Source organism: Bos indicus, chromosome 23 (genome assembly GCF_029378745.1).
Source record: "Bos indicus isolate NIAB-ARS_2022 breed Sahiwal x Tharparkar chromosome 23, NIAB-ARS_B.indTharparkar_mat_pri_1.0, whole genome shotgun sequence".
Taxonomy (NCBI): Eukaryota; Metazoa; Chordata; class Mammalia; order Artiodactyla; family Bovidae; genus Bos; species Bos indicus.
The window spans coordinates 8,182,322-8,197,746 of NC_091782.1; the positions used below are offsets into that span (position 1 = coordinate 8,182,322).

The following is a 15,425-nucleotide window of genomic DNA, read 5'->3' on the forward strand; positions in this document are numbered from 1 at the left end:
AGGTTAAACACGATGTAAACACCCTGTCAGGCCGTTCCATTAAAAGGAGGCAACATCACAATGGAATCTGAAAATCAAAATAAACTCACAAACACGCCACACAAATTCAAGTGGGCAGGCCTACCTAGGGCGCAGTCAGAAATAAATAAGACTGACAGAAATGCCTGAAATGGCAGGCAGGTCCATTCACTGCAGCAGAAAGGCAGGTTCTCAGGGGAGCAGCTGAGGGGCCGGGCCACCGCCAGGAGAGACCAGCCCTTCCCCAAGCAAGGCTCCCACCACAGCAGCCCCCAGAGGTCTGGACAAGTGACCACGCTCCCAGCCCTCAGTGTCTCCTCCCGTCAAATGAGGGGACAGCTGCCGAGTTCTCAGGCCCCTCTCCACCGCTGTGAATCAGGGTGAACTGACTGGAAGAAAATCAGCACCTAAAATTTGTTTTGTGGCAAACTATTCGATAATGGAAGTAATTTCATCCCAAACATATACATAGCTTTCTTCCTGAACATTCATCCAGCCACATTTACTCAAAATTGCGAACATCAGCATTGGAAGAAACAAACGGACGGTTCACGTGGAACCATTTTCTTCTTACCATTCCGGGACACGTCGAGCTCCACCAGCTGCATGAAGTTGGCTATTTCTGGAGGGAGTCGCTGGATCTCGTTATCACTCAGTCCAAGCTTTCGTAACTTGACTAGCTGGAAAAATTGCTGAAAGACAAAACAGGTTTATGTAGGTCTCACAGATATTTGCAATGCAAACTTTTTGCCCAATATGAAATCTAAAACAGTATGTCTTCTAGGGTCTTCCCTGGGGGCTCAGTGGTAAAGAATCTGCCTGCCATTGCAGGAGATGCGGGTTTGAGCCCTGATCCAGGAAGATCCCACATGCCGTGGAGCAACAAAGCCCGTGCTCCACAACTACTGAGCCTGTGCTTGAGAGCCCGGGAGCCACAAGTACTGAGCCCACGCGCCGCAGCTACTGAAGCCTGGGCACCCTAGAGCCCACACTCTGCAACAAGAGAAGCTGCCACAATGAGAAGCCCACACACCACAGCCAGAAAACAGCCCCCACTTGCCGCAACTAGAGAAAAGCCTGCGCAGCAAATAAAGACCCAGCACAACCAAAGATAAAATAATAAAATGTTTTTAAATGTCTTTTAAAAATTATCAAGGACTGCACCAATGTCACTTTCCTGATCTTAATATTGTACCACAGTCATGCGACGACGTAACCGCTGGGGTAAACGAGGTACACAAGACATTTCTGTGCACAAGCAACACTTATTTCAAAATTAAAAAATTTTCACAATGAACAAGTAACTCAGTGAGAATAGTAATGCCTCCTTTACAGTATCCAGTAGGTGGTCACATTTTCTACTTACAGAAACTGGTATGAAACCTTCTATGTTAAGTAAAGATATGTGAAAATTAGAATAAAATATTTCTTAAACATTTCAAAAGAAATTCCTGTGCATCAGAAAATATATAAATATCCCACAAGTGTGTGTAGGAGAAAAGGAAATATTTTTGGTCAATCTAAAAAAGAGCCTGCACTGGATCCTTGCCTTAAACATGGCACATAAGGCAAATGCCTTCTGCCCCACACCCTTTAAAAACTGTACTAAAATAGCATTAAAGGAATTTATAGGGAGATGGACATAGACATAAAAATACAAAATAAAGGGATGAAGACAATTCAAGATGAGAGGAGATGAAAAGCAAACTAGACATGTGACAAAATCCTTGAAGCAAGGAAACAGATGAATAAATGGCAGTGAATAAAAGAGTCAAAACAAAGCTGAACTTTAAGCCTGTGGAGTGAGTAGCCTGTGGAGATTAGGTACAGGTATCTCTGAAGGAAGGGGCTTCCCTGAGAGCTCAGTTGGTAAAGTATCTGCCTGTACTGTAGGAGACCCCGGGTTCGATTCCTGGGTTGGGAAGATCCACCAGAGAAGGGACAGGCTACCTACTCCAGTATTTTCAGGCTTCCTTTGTGGCTCAGCTGGTAAAGAATCCGCATGCAACGTGGGAGACCTTGGTTAAATCCCTGTGTTGGGATGATCCCCTAGAGACAGGAACAGCTACCCACCCCAGTATTCTGGCCTGGAGAATTCCATGGACTGTATAGTCCACAGAGTCATAAAGAGTCAGACACGACTGAGCAACTTTCACTTTGGATATAAAGACCATTAAGTCCCCACAGCCCCTCCTCTGGCTTGCACAACTAAGCAGGGGACTGGAAATTTCCTCCAGAAGAGCTGACTCTAAGACCAGCTAAAATCAGGGATGAGGCACACAACCAGAAACAGGGAAGGGGGTCAGAGCCTGCTCCATGAGATCTACTCCCTTCTCCCTGCAGCCGGGCTTCTCAGCAAGAAAACAGACTAACAGACACAGATTATACAAGAGGGAAGCCCCAGGTTATAAGCCCCATTCAGGCACTCAGAGCTTCAGTTCTCTTTTTTAATTCAGGTGCCTGAATCTCATTTAAACAAAGCCAAGGTTCTTCAGACACGGATAAATAAGACGAGGTGAAACAGCCATAAAATAAGAAGAAATAAACCCTAAGAAATTAAAAACTAGTGCAGCATCAAGGTAAGAATCCAACAAAAGAGATGAAAAATAAAGCTAGAAATCTCCCAGAAGGGACAATAGAAAGACAAAGAGATGGAGAGACAGAATAGAAAAAAAAAAAAAAAAAAGGAAAATTAGAGGATAAGGTTGCAAGGTACTAGATCCAATGAACAGATATTCCAAAGATAGAAACTTACAGACCGCAGAGTATAAGTTTCCAGGTTAAAAAGGCCCACCATGTGGCCAGTTACACAAATGAAACAAAACATATAGGAATACCAAAGAATATTATAAAAGTTCGTAACTCCAGAAATAAGATGATTCTAAAAGCTTCCAGAGGCTGAAGGGTGGAGAGAAGGGGAAGAGGGCAATAACAAAGGATTGGGACTCAGAAGTGGCACTGGACTCAACAGCAACCTTGAAAGTAAGAAGGCAACAGAGCAGTGCCTTCAAAATTCCAAGAAAACATTTCCAACCCACTCACATACCCAGCCAGACTATCCATCAGGTATGATGAATGAATAAAAGACATTCTCAGACATACATGGTCTCAAAAGAGTTATCTTCCTTGCACCTTTCCCAAGAATCCATCAAAATGTGGAAGCAAATCTAAAAGGAGGAAGATCTGAGATTCAGAAACCAGAGAATCAGCCAAACAGAAGGAGACAGAGGCTAAAACAGTGAAGGCATTCCAAGACGGCAGCCAAGCAGCAGGTCCCGAGAGCAGCCAGTTTACACTGAAGAAAATACCAGGGCTCTCAGAGGAGAGCTTGGAAAAAAAAAAAAAAGACACATGTGAGGGATTATCTGACATGTCTGGAACTATCAGGAAATTTACTTGGTGACAAATTAGAAAATGAAATAGAGAAAACAAAGCAAGCAAAAAAAGGAAGGAGTTATTAATTCCAGAAAAAAAAATACAGTGTAAAAGAAGATATATAGTCAAAATACAAGATTTGATTATGAACAATATTTATGCAGTCATAATATTTTAATATTTATAAGTTGTTAAAAACAAATTTTACATTATGTCAATATTAAGATGATAGGAAAGAAACCATAAGTGCTAAAGACTCATCTTCCACAGAAGGAAATCAGTAAACAACTAAATAGTATTGGGTAAAAATCAAACTGTAAAAGCAAGCCATTTAGCAATGTGGAAGCAAATGTTAACAGAAATCCCAGAGCTGGGGGTTCTCAAAAGCAAGACACTGGAGTGGCAGAGGGGAGGACAAGAGATTTATGGGATTTTTAAAAAATTATTTGCATATATTACCTTGCTAAAAATAGAAATTGAATTTACAAAAGAAAACATCTCCACCAAGACAACAGGGTACTCCAAATGATAGTTGTGAAGGCTGCCAACATTTAATAAGCTTCGTCGGTTTTTTCCTTTAGTAAAAGGGATTGTAACTTACATAATCAAAAAGAAGGCATCATCTTTTGGAAATCAATGGGGCAATACAAAACATAAAAAGTTTTCAAGTCCACTGACATCGTAACAACACTTTTGGGCATCTGTTCTAGTAACATAATTGAAAATAAGAAAAAGCAGCTATGGTACACAGTATGTTTCTGCATTCTTATCACTAGAAATGAAAAGCATATCAAATAAGAGAAATGACTAGCATGTTATTAAGAACTCAATATTAAGCAACCAAAGATTACTATAAACACCAGAGAACTTCAAAGAGATTGACAATACAAATATAATTTTAAAAGAAGACAAAATAGCAGGTACACTATGGAAAAGCACATGTACCTGTTGAGAAGAGAACACAGCGGGGAAAGTTACGCCAAGAGACAAGGGAAATGCATGAACAATTTTATTTTTTAACAAAAAAGATACTTTAATATGAACTACGAATCTCATCAAATGAATGCTACCAATCAGCTATATATAATAATGAGCATGCTCAACAAAAGGACTAATCCTTTTGAGTTCTTCAATCATAGGGCTGAAATTTAATTTCTTAAGGAAAGATTCGGAAATTTCTTTATGTGGGTTATACTAAAGCATTAGCTGACACAAAAGCCATTCAAAAGAGTCACATTTGAATAACAGAGCTTATGCCAGTTGTTCAAAGAGTCTGACAGTTTCATAATGCATCGATGTGCTTACTCAGGCATGAAAAGCTCACTTTGTTTTCCAGGAAAGCTACAGCTCAAAGGCCATCACCTAATCCATACATTCGAGGACCGTTCAGAAATAATACAAGAAACCAAGTCAACCAGGGACTTAAATCATCAGTGGATAATAAGCTAGTTTTATGCCTGTGGAAATGACAAGCTCCGAATCCCAATGTTCAACAGAAATTCCTAATCCTAACTTTAAATCCTAATTTCAAGCAAGCAAATTTAAGTTGTTCTGCATGTTAAAAACATCCTCAAAAAGGACCTGTCACAAATACTACTTTATTCAACTGGGGACACACAGACCAGATAGAGAAACAGCCCTATCCAACAGCATCCCACAATGAAAACAGCGATTCCTCAATCCTTCCCTCATTATCCTGAGGGGACCCTAATTTGGCATTCAAATGCTTTAAATCAACTACAATCTGTAAGAGAGACACAATATCACTAAGACTGCTTAAATCTTCAAGTGTTGCACTTGCAGACAGTCACGGAGGAAAACTCCAAAACTGTATAAACCCTTCTGCCTTCTCTGGGATGAGCCAGGGCCCACAGGAACAATTCCCACGGCAGTCTTGGCAGGGCGCCTGGGCAGGGCGATCGCGTGACGGGGCACACAGACACCATTCTTCAACCGCACCATGTTGATTACAGCGCCCTGGCCCACACCGAGCACATTCTGTACAGTTACATGCAAAGAAACCCAAATTGCCTTGGCCTGCGTTGCCGCGCCACAGTCTTCTTATAGCCACCATTGTTTTTAGTAGATACAGAGTCTTTAATTTGGTTGAACAGAATGTTTCTTTTTCCCATTCTCCATTTCTAACGAGATTCTTTTCCCTTCTCTTGATAAAGTGTTAGTTCCTCTCCCTTCTTAGGAAATCTGAGTCTTAAGAGAGCTGCGTCCTTTGCTATCACCATATGGCCAAGGATCAACGGTCTCCCCAAACTTCCCCATAAGGTGGGGAAAAGATGAACCATTGTTGCAGACTCACCTGGGGAGGACAGCATAAAGAATGGGATTAACCTCCTGAAAAGCTGTCTGACTCTGAGCTGTCAGGACACCAGATGAACTCACAGACTTCCTTCTGGGCAGCTTCTAGCCCTTCAGCTGTGATTCCCTGGTGGCTCAGGTGGTAAACAATCTGCCTGCAATGTGGGAGACCTGGGTTCGATCCCTGGATCGGGAAGATCCCCTGGAGAAGGAAATGGCAACCCACTCCAGTATTCTTGCCTGGAGAATCCCATGGACAGAGGAGCCTGTTGGTCTACAGTCCATGCGGTTGCGAAGAGCTGAGCACGACTGAGTGACTGCTTTCACTTTTCAACCCCTCAACTAAACGCTGACCCCTTCCCACCCTACCTAAGTCTCATCACATCCCTGTCCCCAAAGACCTGAACTGCCTTTGTGGTCAACCAGCTTGGCAAAGATATTGTAAACCAGTGGTTCTAATCTCCAGGTGAGAATAATTATGTTACAGTATCTATCATTTTCATCACCTGGCCATGTTCTTCACTATGAGACTTATAAAAAGTGATCATGACTTTGTTACCCAGATAAATTCTTCTAGGTATGTACTTTGCATACTTGTTTAAAAAAAAAATTCACATATTATTCTAGTATATTTTATATATTTGAATGTGCTTGACAGAAATTATTCATAATTGCCCAAAACTGTAAATAACCCAAATACCCATCAATAGGACATCTGACAGAAATGTATTCTTACAATGAAATTTTTCATGGCAATGAAAATGAACACTTGCTCTTGGAGTACAGAGAAATCTAGAAATAATATTCAGCAAATAAAATCAGACACCAAAGAAGGCACACTATATTACCCCATTTATATAATGTAGAAAAATCACCAAAACTAAACTTCTTTGTTTAGAGATGCATACAGAGGTGGTAAAAAGTATTTTTGAAAAAGGCAAAGAGGTGATCCGTATTAAATCAAGTTAGCGGCTTCTTCCAGTCGTGAAGGAAACATGATCAGGAAGGGCATGAGATGGGCTTCAGGAGTCCTGCCAATTCTAAACCTTCTAACCTGACTGCTAGTCATAGGTTTTCATTTTATAATTTGTTGTGAGCTGTATATTTATGCTTTTGTGCACTATTAATATGTGTGTTTTATTTCACAATAAGAGAAGTTTTAAAAGTTTTAAACTACTGACTAATCAGAAAGAAAAATGCCAATTAGGACCAATGACATCAAATCCCTCACCCTGACAGAGGTGATGGTAATGAAAAGCAATGGCATCACGTCTGCAGGAGGAGAAACAAAAAGGCCAGCAGCAACCAAAACAACAGCGTTAGAATGACCACGCTGCAGCCATTAACCGTCACCCTTTATTTACTGTGGGATTCTCTGTGCTCAGCAGTGAGCCAAGGACTCCACTCAGGTCATACTCTGTAGTCATCTCAACATCGCTACAGAGCTAACATCTATGTAGAACGGTCACTGCTGCACAACAAACCATCTCAAACTCAGTGACTCAAAAGCAACACGATTTCTTGAAATTTCTCACATTTCTGTGGGCCTGCTGTTTTCGCTTGAGCTCACTCATGCAGCTTCACTCAGCGAGCGGGTCAGAGGCGCAGGAAGACCACCCCAGCCTCAGCTCATGGTTTGCTACTTGTGCCAACACCCAGCGGGAGCTCCTCTGCTCTCCACAGGCCTCGTTCCTTTGCCATATGATCCAGCGGTTCTCAGACCAGCCTTCAAAAGGGGCAAAGAGTCCGGGAGGACTCTCAGAGCCAAAACCTTGAAATCTGCACCATGTCACTTCTGCCATAGTGAGGGGAATGGGGAAATAAGTCTCCACTGGTAGATGGAAAGAGCAGCAAAAATCACACTGAAAAGAGGCTTGGAAGGGGTAAAATCTGGTAGATTAAATGGTCTACTATAAAATGAGGTAGGGGCCTCAGAGGTACCACAGAAGACCACGTATAAAAACCAGACAGACTATTCTATAAAACTCTATGATTCACCACAGAGTAACGATTTTTCCAAAGGAAACCTAAACAGAAAATGTAATAATATACTGGATAAACTTTGGTTAAGACATGACTTTTAACACACAAGAAAGTTAAAGGGAAAAGACTCAAGAAATATTCACAGAAGAATAAAAAGATCCATTAGCTAAAGCAGAGAATTCAAAGGATCATATCTCACATCCAGAATTTGAATTTGAAAGGGTTTCAGCAAACACTCAAAAATAAGAACTGCTGATGAAACAAGTGTTAACAAGATACTTTTTCTACTGTGTTTTGGTTAAGAGGTGTGGAATGGGAATGTCCCCAGGGGAATCACATGACTTCCCTGGTCCTCTGTTTCTGTAAAAAATAAGCATTAAATGATCGAAGGGCTCTTTTTAGTTCTAAAAACGTTAGAACTGCATTTCAAAATACCTTCAATGTACCATAAAAACATAACAATCCTATTAGCCCACAATATAACAAGCATGCACTTAAAAATGAATAAAATTACAGAAAGTAGATTAGCGGTTGCCTAGGAAACGAGAGATCCAACCAGTCCATTCTGAAGGAGATCAGCCCTGGGTGTTCTTTGGAAGGAATGATGCTAAAGCTGAAACTCCAGTACTTTGGCCACCTCATGTAAAGAGTTGACTCATTGAAAAAGACTCTGATGCTGGGAGGGATTGGGGGCAGGAGAAGGGGACGACAGAGGATGAGATGGCTGGATGGCATCACCGACATAATGGACATGAGTTTGGGTGGACTCCAGGAGTTGGTGATGGACAGGGAGGCCCGGCGTGCTGCGGTTCATGGGGTCACAAAGAGTCAGACATGACTGAGCGACTGAACTGAACTGAACTGAACTGAGGCTAGATATACACACTTTTTTATTTAAGTGAAGTGTGGTTGATTTACAATGTTGTGTCAATTCCTCATGTACGGCAAAATGACTCAGTTACACACACACATTCATGTTCTTTTTCGGATTAGTTTCCATTCTAGTTATTTATTAAAAGATTCTGAATATAGTTCCCAGCGCTAAACAGGAGGTCTCTGTTGTTTATCTAGTTTCTGTAGTTTGTATCTGCTAATCCCAAACTCCTAATCTGTGCCTCCTCACCACCCTACTTTCTCTGTTAGTAACTGTACATTTGTGTTGTGTATGTGAGTCTGTTTTTGTTATATAAATCAAGTTCAACTGTCTCGTCCTCTTAGATTTCACATATAAGAGACACCATGTCTCTTTCTCTGTCTGACTTCACTTCTGTGATCTCTAGGTCAGTCCATGCTGTTATAGTGGCATTATTTCCATTTTTATGGCTGCGTACTATGCCCCTTTATACACGCACCACACCTCCTTTATCCAGTCATCTGTAGATGGGCATTTAGGTTGTTCCATGTCTTGGCTATTGTAAGAAGTGCTGCTGTGACCATGGGGGTGCGTGTATCTTTTCAAATTAGAGTTTTCCTGGACATTTTTATTTCACTGGGCTTCCCAGGTAGCTCAGTGGTAAAGAATTTGCCTGCCAATGCAGGACCCACAGCAGATGCAGGCTCAATCCCTGGGTCAGGAAGATCCCATGGAGAAGGAAAGGGTAACCTACTCCAGTATTCCTGCCAAGAGAATCCCATGGACAGAGGAGCCTGGAGGCCTGCAGTGCATGGGGTCGCAGAGGGCTGAGCAGCTGCGCACTTGGTTTAACTGCATTGCTACACGTGCCAGCGAGGGAAGGCTTTTCATCTCCAGTTCACTGATGAGGAAACATTTTGGCAACACTGCACAGCTCCCAGATGCCACTACCACTTAATAACATTCTTTCAGGAAAATTCCAAGGCACACCCACGTTAGAGAATCACAGGATAATAAATTCTCAGGTAACCGGCAAACAAAAAACATCTGTGAAGCTATATTTTAACAAGCAAAGTGAAACAAAGTCCCGGGAAGTGGGAACCAGGGCTAGGTCGCACTACAATGCTGCCAGTGCTGTGGGGAAAGAAAACAACACGCTGAGGGGCCCGCATGGCAGTCCAGGCGCAGAGACCACGTGTGAAGGGGAAGAAGTCCAGGCAGATAAGAGAGTATCTTCTGGAGGCACTTGGTCCTGGAAGGCTAACTCCAGATAAAGCCTAAGGCCAGGGGAAAGGCTGAAAGACAGGAAACCAGTACACAGAACTGGGACCAGTTCAGTTCAGTCACTTGGTCCTGTCTGACTCTTTGCAACCCCATGGACTGCAGCACGCCAGGCCTCCCTGTCCATCACCAATTCCCAGTGCTTGTTCAAACTCATGTCCATCGAGCCGGTGATGCCATCCAACCATCTCGTCCCATCGTCCCCTTCTCCTCCCGCCTTCGTACAAGTCTACAATACGTCAGAGCAAAAGGGACATGTCCATAAAGAAAAAGCTTGGTCTACTTTTGGAGGCAAAGGAGGAAACATCCCCCGCAGCAAGGCAGCCCTGGCAGATTTCAAAAAAGACTTCCCACACTGTTCAACTGGCAATTCGAACTCTCTGAATGATTTTCAGATAGACATACGATGAAATTCAAAAGAGAGTCAAGAATTTAGAACACTGATTCACAAAATGGGAAGCTGATGTCCACATCCCACTGTCTGGACAGTGCACAGATGATAAACATGAAATGACATAAAAGGTTCAGTCCCTCCAATAACACTAGCTGCCCTCTCTATAATGGGAAGCGGGAGAAACCTATTTCCCTGCTCACTGATTCGTCCATAAGACAAATAAGTGGAACAGACCACAGAAAAAAGTCTCCTGTTCTAAAACACAAAGTTTTAATCAGTTCCTGACTGAGCAGCACAGGTCCACGTTCTTCAGGCAACAAAGAAAAGAATGCATGTTCTTCTCCTTGAGTGGCCCCAGAAGGTCACAGGCAAATCAAAGTTCAGACAAGCAAACGAGCTTCCCACTAAGAGCCGGCATGTGTAAGTGAGTGCTTACAACAAAGGTGTTTACTCTGCTTGGAATATTTCTCTTTCCAATTTTTCTGTCTCTGGTCTCTACTAACCATTTTATCCTCTCTTATTTGATAACAAATTTTCACAGTTTCATGGTGCTTTCATTACATTATCAAGCTGGCGTCATGAATGAACAATAAGGAGGATACGAATGCTTCAAGGGTGCTGCTGCTGCTAAGTCGCTTCAGTCATGTCTGACTCTGTGCGACCCCATAAACGGCAGCCCACCAGGCTCCCCCGTCCCTGGGATTCTCCAGGCAAGAACACTGGAGTGGGTTGCCATTTCCTTCTCCAATGCATGAAAGTGAAAAGTGAAAGTGAAGTCGCTCAGTCATGTCCGACTCTTAGCGACCCAATGGACTGCAGCCCACCAGGCTCCTCTGTCCATGGGATTTTCCAGGCAAGAGTACTGGAGTGGGGTGCCATTGCCTTCTCCACTCAAGGGTGCACCCTCAGTAATTAAAATAGCTCAGGTGTGAATCACTGTGAGAATCATAAAACCGGGAATGCTTCATTTATGGTGCTATGATCAGAAGTCTGTGGATGAGGATGGGAGAGGTACTGGCAACGGTTTGGAGACAAGAAACATTCATTGAAAGTACGAGGTTCTCCTGTGCCGAGAACCTGAGTGAGGGGAAAGCCGTGGGCACTGGTGGGCAGGCTGGTGGCACAGAGAGAAGAGAGACAGATGTGGACTGAGCAGGAGAGGCCCAGAGTGGGAGGATCGGATATCACAGCAAGAAAGAGATGTCAACCTGAAACCTAGCAAAGGGGAAGGATTAAATACAGGCTGGTCCAGTAATAAGTTACTGCATGACCACTAAAAATGTTTCTAGAGAATCTTTAATAATATGGTAAATCCGTGTGTTCTAGGATTATGAAAAAAATGCAAAAGTATATAAAGAGTATAATGCCTGTTATGCCAGAAGAGTAATGCTGGGACTTACTTGGCGGCACAGCGGGATGAGAATCTGCCTGCCAACGCAGGGGACGTGGGTTCGATCCCTGGTCGGGGAAGACTCCACACACCAAGGAGCAGCGAAGCCTGTGGACCGTCACTGCCGAGCTCGAGAGCTGGGGCCGGCAAGCCGCAGCTACTGAGCTCAAGCGCTGCAACCGCCGAAGCTGGCGCACCCGGAGCGTGCTCCACAGCAAGAGAAGTCACCGCCGTGAAAGGCTCCACAATGAGGAGCAGCCTCTGCTCGCCCCAATTAGAGACAGCACACACGGAACCACAAGGACCCAACGCAGCCAAAAATAAACGACCAATTTTTTTAATGCAATACTAATTTCAGGGGAAAAAAACTACTTTAAAAAGTTAAATCTGAGAAAAAATAATTTTAATTCAATGAATAAGGATCACTTGGCTGTGGGGTACCGATGTTTTGTACCATAAAAATCCAAAGCCTATTTATCTGAAGGAAGAGTTGATTTTCCTTTAAACTTGAACTGACTTCAAGCAAAACTTGAAGGGAAGGCGCTAAGACCAGCTTACGCACCAAAAAACAGCTCTTCCAACAACAAGATAAGCAATTCAGATTATTAAAGTGGTCTCATATTTTGACACAGGATTTTGAATGAGGTTGAATTTTTCACACATTGTACTCAGGAAGGCATTACGTGACTCAAGTGGAATAAAATCCTGTTTGGGGGACGTTTTGTCTTGGATTCAATACAACTCTTCCAAGCTAACAACAGGAGCAGGCACTACACGGAACCCACGCACAGGGTTCTCAAGTGGAGGAAAAGACGTCAACAGACGCAGTCCTTACTCTCAGGACACGCCCAGGAGTTGACACAAATAGTAGTTAAAACACAAGGGGGAAAGTGGAATAAGTGAGGCTCAAAATACTGTGAAAGGATAATAAATGTCTTATCTTTAGCTACACCTGATTCGCTTCTTTAGGTTAAACAAAAAAATCAGGCTATTTCATGGTCAATCACGCCATACCAGTAAGATCAGTTTCCAATGAGACACCACTTAAGAATGGGTTATTCAGAAAAACGATTAGGAAAACTTCCTAAATTTTCTCAAGAAATACATCAACATTTGGATCAATGCTCTGCGTTCTTCCAGGCTCAATTAAGAAAAGTTACAGGCAACGCTAATGAACGCCCATCCTGGATGAACAGAATTCTGCCAACTGCCAACTCGCTGATGTTTTCCACCTCCTGAAGTAATAAACTGAGAGCACTCCAGCCAAGGGTTCATCTTTCCGAATAGCAAGCAAGAACTGGAGGAATCCGGTCACTGATGAATTAATAACACAGTATTAACTCTGAGTTACCAGTTCACAGTCACTCAAAACTCTGGGGAAGAGTCTCTTTTGCTAACCACAAAGCTCATCAATACCTCTGTGGCTTGATATCTTTAGAATAATGACAGGCCTAATTTGTGAGCCTTCTTCTATATAATCTGAACGAATCAGACTGTATTGCATCATTTCCCCTGAATATCCAGCAGCGGTCCCAGTGAAATCATACCACCAACTCCACGGTGTCCCAAACCAGCCTGGGTCCCGAGGCGGAGGAAGTGTCCATTTGAGAAACCTCACAAAGACTCCAAGCCCTTCCACATGGGAACTTTTATTTGGAGATACTTCACTGTGAAATCAGTCATTGTGTGACTTTTTGTTACAACAGGTGCAAAATATAATTGTTCACATGAATGTCAGTATAAAACCATGTCTTGGATTTGAGACGTGTGAGGGTCAGCACAGCACATCCTGGGCTACTGGGAACTACTTGCTGAGTGTCCTTCATGCCATGCTGACCTTCAACTGAGAAAGGGAGTCCTTGGTTTGGTCTCTGGTTAGCAGGAAAGCCTGTGTTTGATCCGATGTTGACAAGGGGTTGAGGGGGCTGTTGGGATACCCAAAGGAGGAGATGCACTGAAAAAGTGCATAGAAAATTTGATTACACAGGAGGAATTTTTAAATGTCCATCAATGTGACTGGAAATAAATCAAAACAGAAGAATGGTCCCTAACCTTCTAAGGTGACACGTAACGGCAGTTTCAGTGCACACTGCTGCTGCTGCTGCTGCTGCAGTTGTGTCCGACTCTGTGAAACCCCATAGACGGCAGCCCACCAGGCTTCCCCATCCCCGGGATTCTCCAGGCAAGAACACTGGAGTGGGTTGCCATTTCCTTCTCCCATTTCCTTCTCCAATGCATGAAAGTGAAAAATGAAAGTGAAGTCGCTCAGTAGTGCACGACTCTTCGCGACCCCATGGACTACAGCCCACCAGGCTCCTCCATCCATGGGATTTTCCAGGCAAGAGTACACTAATTATAAGTAAAGAGGTAAGAAAAGGACTTTGTCTCTTATCCTCAAAAACACTGGAGATGATCACACTGTTGTAAGCCACTATCGAGAGATTTCTGGGTGGTGGGGGGAACCAGTGAATTTGACAGATGCCCAGAATCCATGTTTTACAAGCTGCTGCAGGGCTCACCCCTGCAAACATTTTCTAATATATTCTAAATACACAGGAGCTATTAACATGTACTTTAGCAATCTGTAATCACAATTCAAGACTAAAATTTCATAATTCAGAACTTCAGTATAAGCGTCTCGCTCTGCCTAGATAGGTTCAGGTTCCCAAGTGCGTCTAGCTCCTGTGAGAGCGGCCTGGTGTCTTCAAAGGAGATCCTCTCTTGTGTTCAAACTTCTCACACACATTAAATGCACTCTGCTTCCTACTGGCTGCCCCAACAGCTAAGTGAGAAGCAAGATGGAAAAAACCAAGAGCAGATTCCCTAGCAACTCCCAAACAGTTACGAAAAAACACGATGGAGCTCCTGCCCGTCCCCGCGTTTCAGCACCACAAACTGAACAGATACTAAATTCCAGTGTTAATCCAGATGAAGAACCACAAACACAAGACCTAATTTTGAAAACTTTCTGAATCGCCCTACCCCAGAAAACACTCGGCCCACGGTCTCCATCTAAGTAAACGCTTTGTGTGGGGAGAGGGCAGACAGAGCTCTCTCCCAGCCACTTCTTCAGGCTGTGCTTTACAACATGCTTTAGATTTCATTTCTACTGTTTGCCAGCAAACTTGGTCAGAGGCCACGCGATGTGCCTGGCACTGGCCCAACCTCGGGACATACAGCGGGGCTAGGGGTACCCAGGCCCCCCACCACCACCACCCACTCCATTCACTCAGCCCAACAGTTAAGGACTTGGTTCTTCTGTTGCCACCAAGCTCTGCAGAGAGGTCCTAGCAAACTTCTCGCGCTGCCAACCAGTCATCTCTGCAGGATAAGAGTTTACTCAGTGCCATCACCTCACGAGTTGGCAGAGTCGAAAACCTTCCATTGCAGCCTGTGACCAAAAAGAACATTCAAGAAACAGGGAACTCATGAATGTATCCCAGAGTGAAGCAGGAGAGGCAGCTGCCTTCCTTCAGCTCCTGGACCCCTGGAAACAAGCAAGAGCTCCCAGGTGGCCTGCTGTAACGGTGAGGACTAGCCCCCGTAAGTTCCTGGGGCCATTTTCTGTGGTAGTTTCGGGGTTCCAGTAGGTTCTGTGCTATCACTTCCCCAGACTCCAACTCCCAGCCCAGAGTCCAGCTTTTCACCCAGGTGTGTCTAATAAAAGGACACCAGGTCATCCCTTCACGCCTGCCATGGGGTCCCCTCAGCACCATCCATCCATTCTATCTGCACCAATGGAATCTGAGCCCGACCCGGCATCACCGTCTTTCTGGAAAGCACCTTCCGCAGCACTACTGACTACTGGCTGGCTACTC

At 43.7% G+C, this 15,425-nt stretch overlaps 1 protein-coding gene across 1 annotated transcript in view; it reads right to left on the reverse strand.

Annotated features, from left to right (window-relative positions):
• LRRC1 (leucine rich repeat containing 1) overlaps positions 1–15,425 on the reverse strand; it is a 135,112-nt gene that overhangs the window by 84,159 nt on the left and 35,528 nt on the right. Inside the window, exon 2 of the mRNA XM_019986203.2 lies at positions 593–710. Within this exon, the coding sequence (XP_019841762.2) occupies positions 593–710 (118 nt within the window). The remainder of the gene's footprint in view (positions 1–592; positions 711–15,425) is intronic.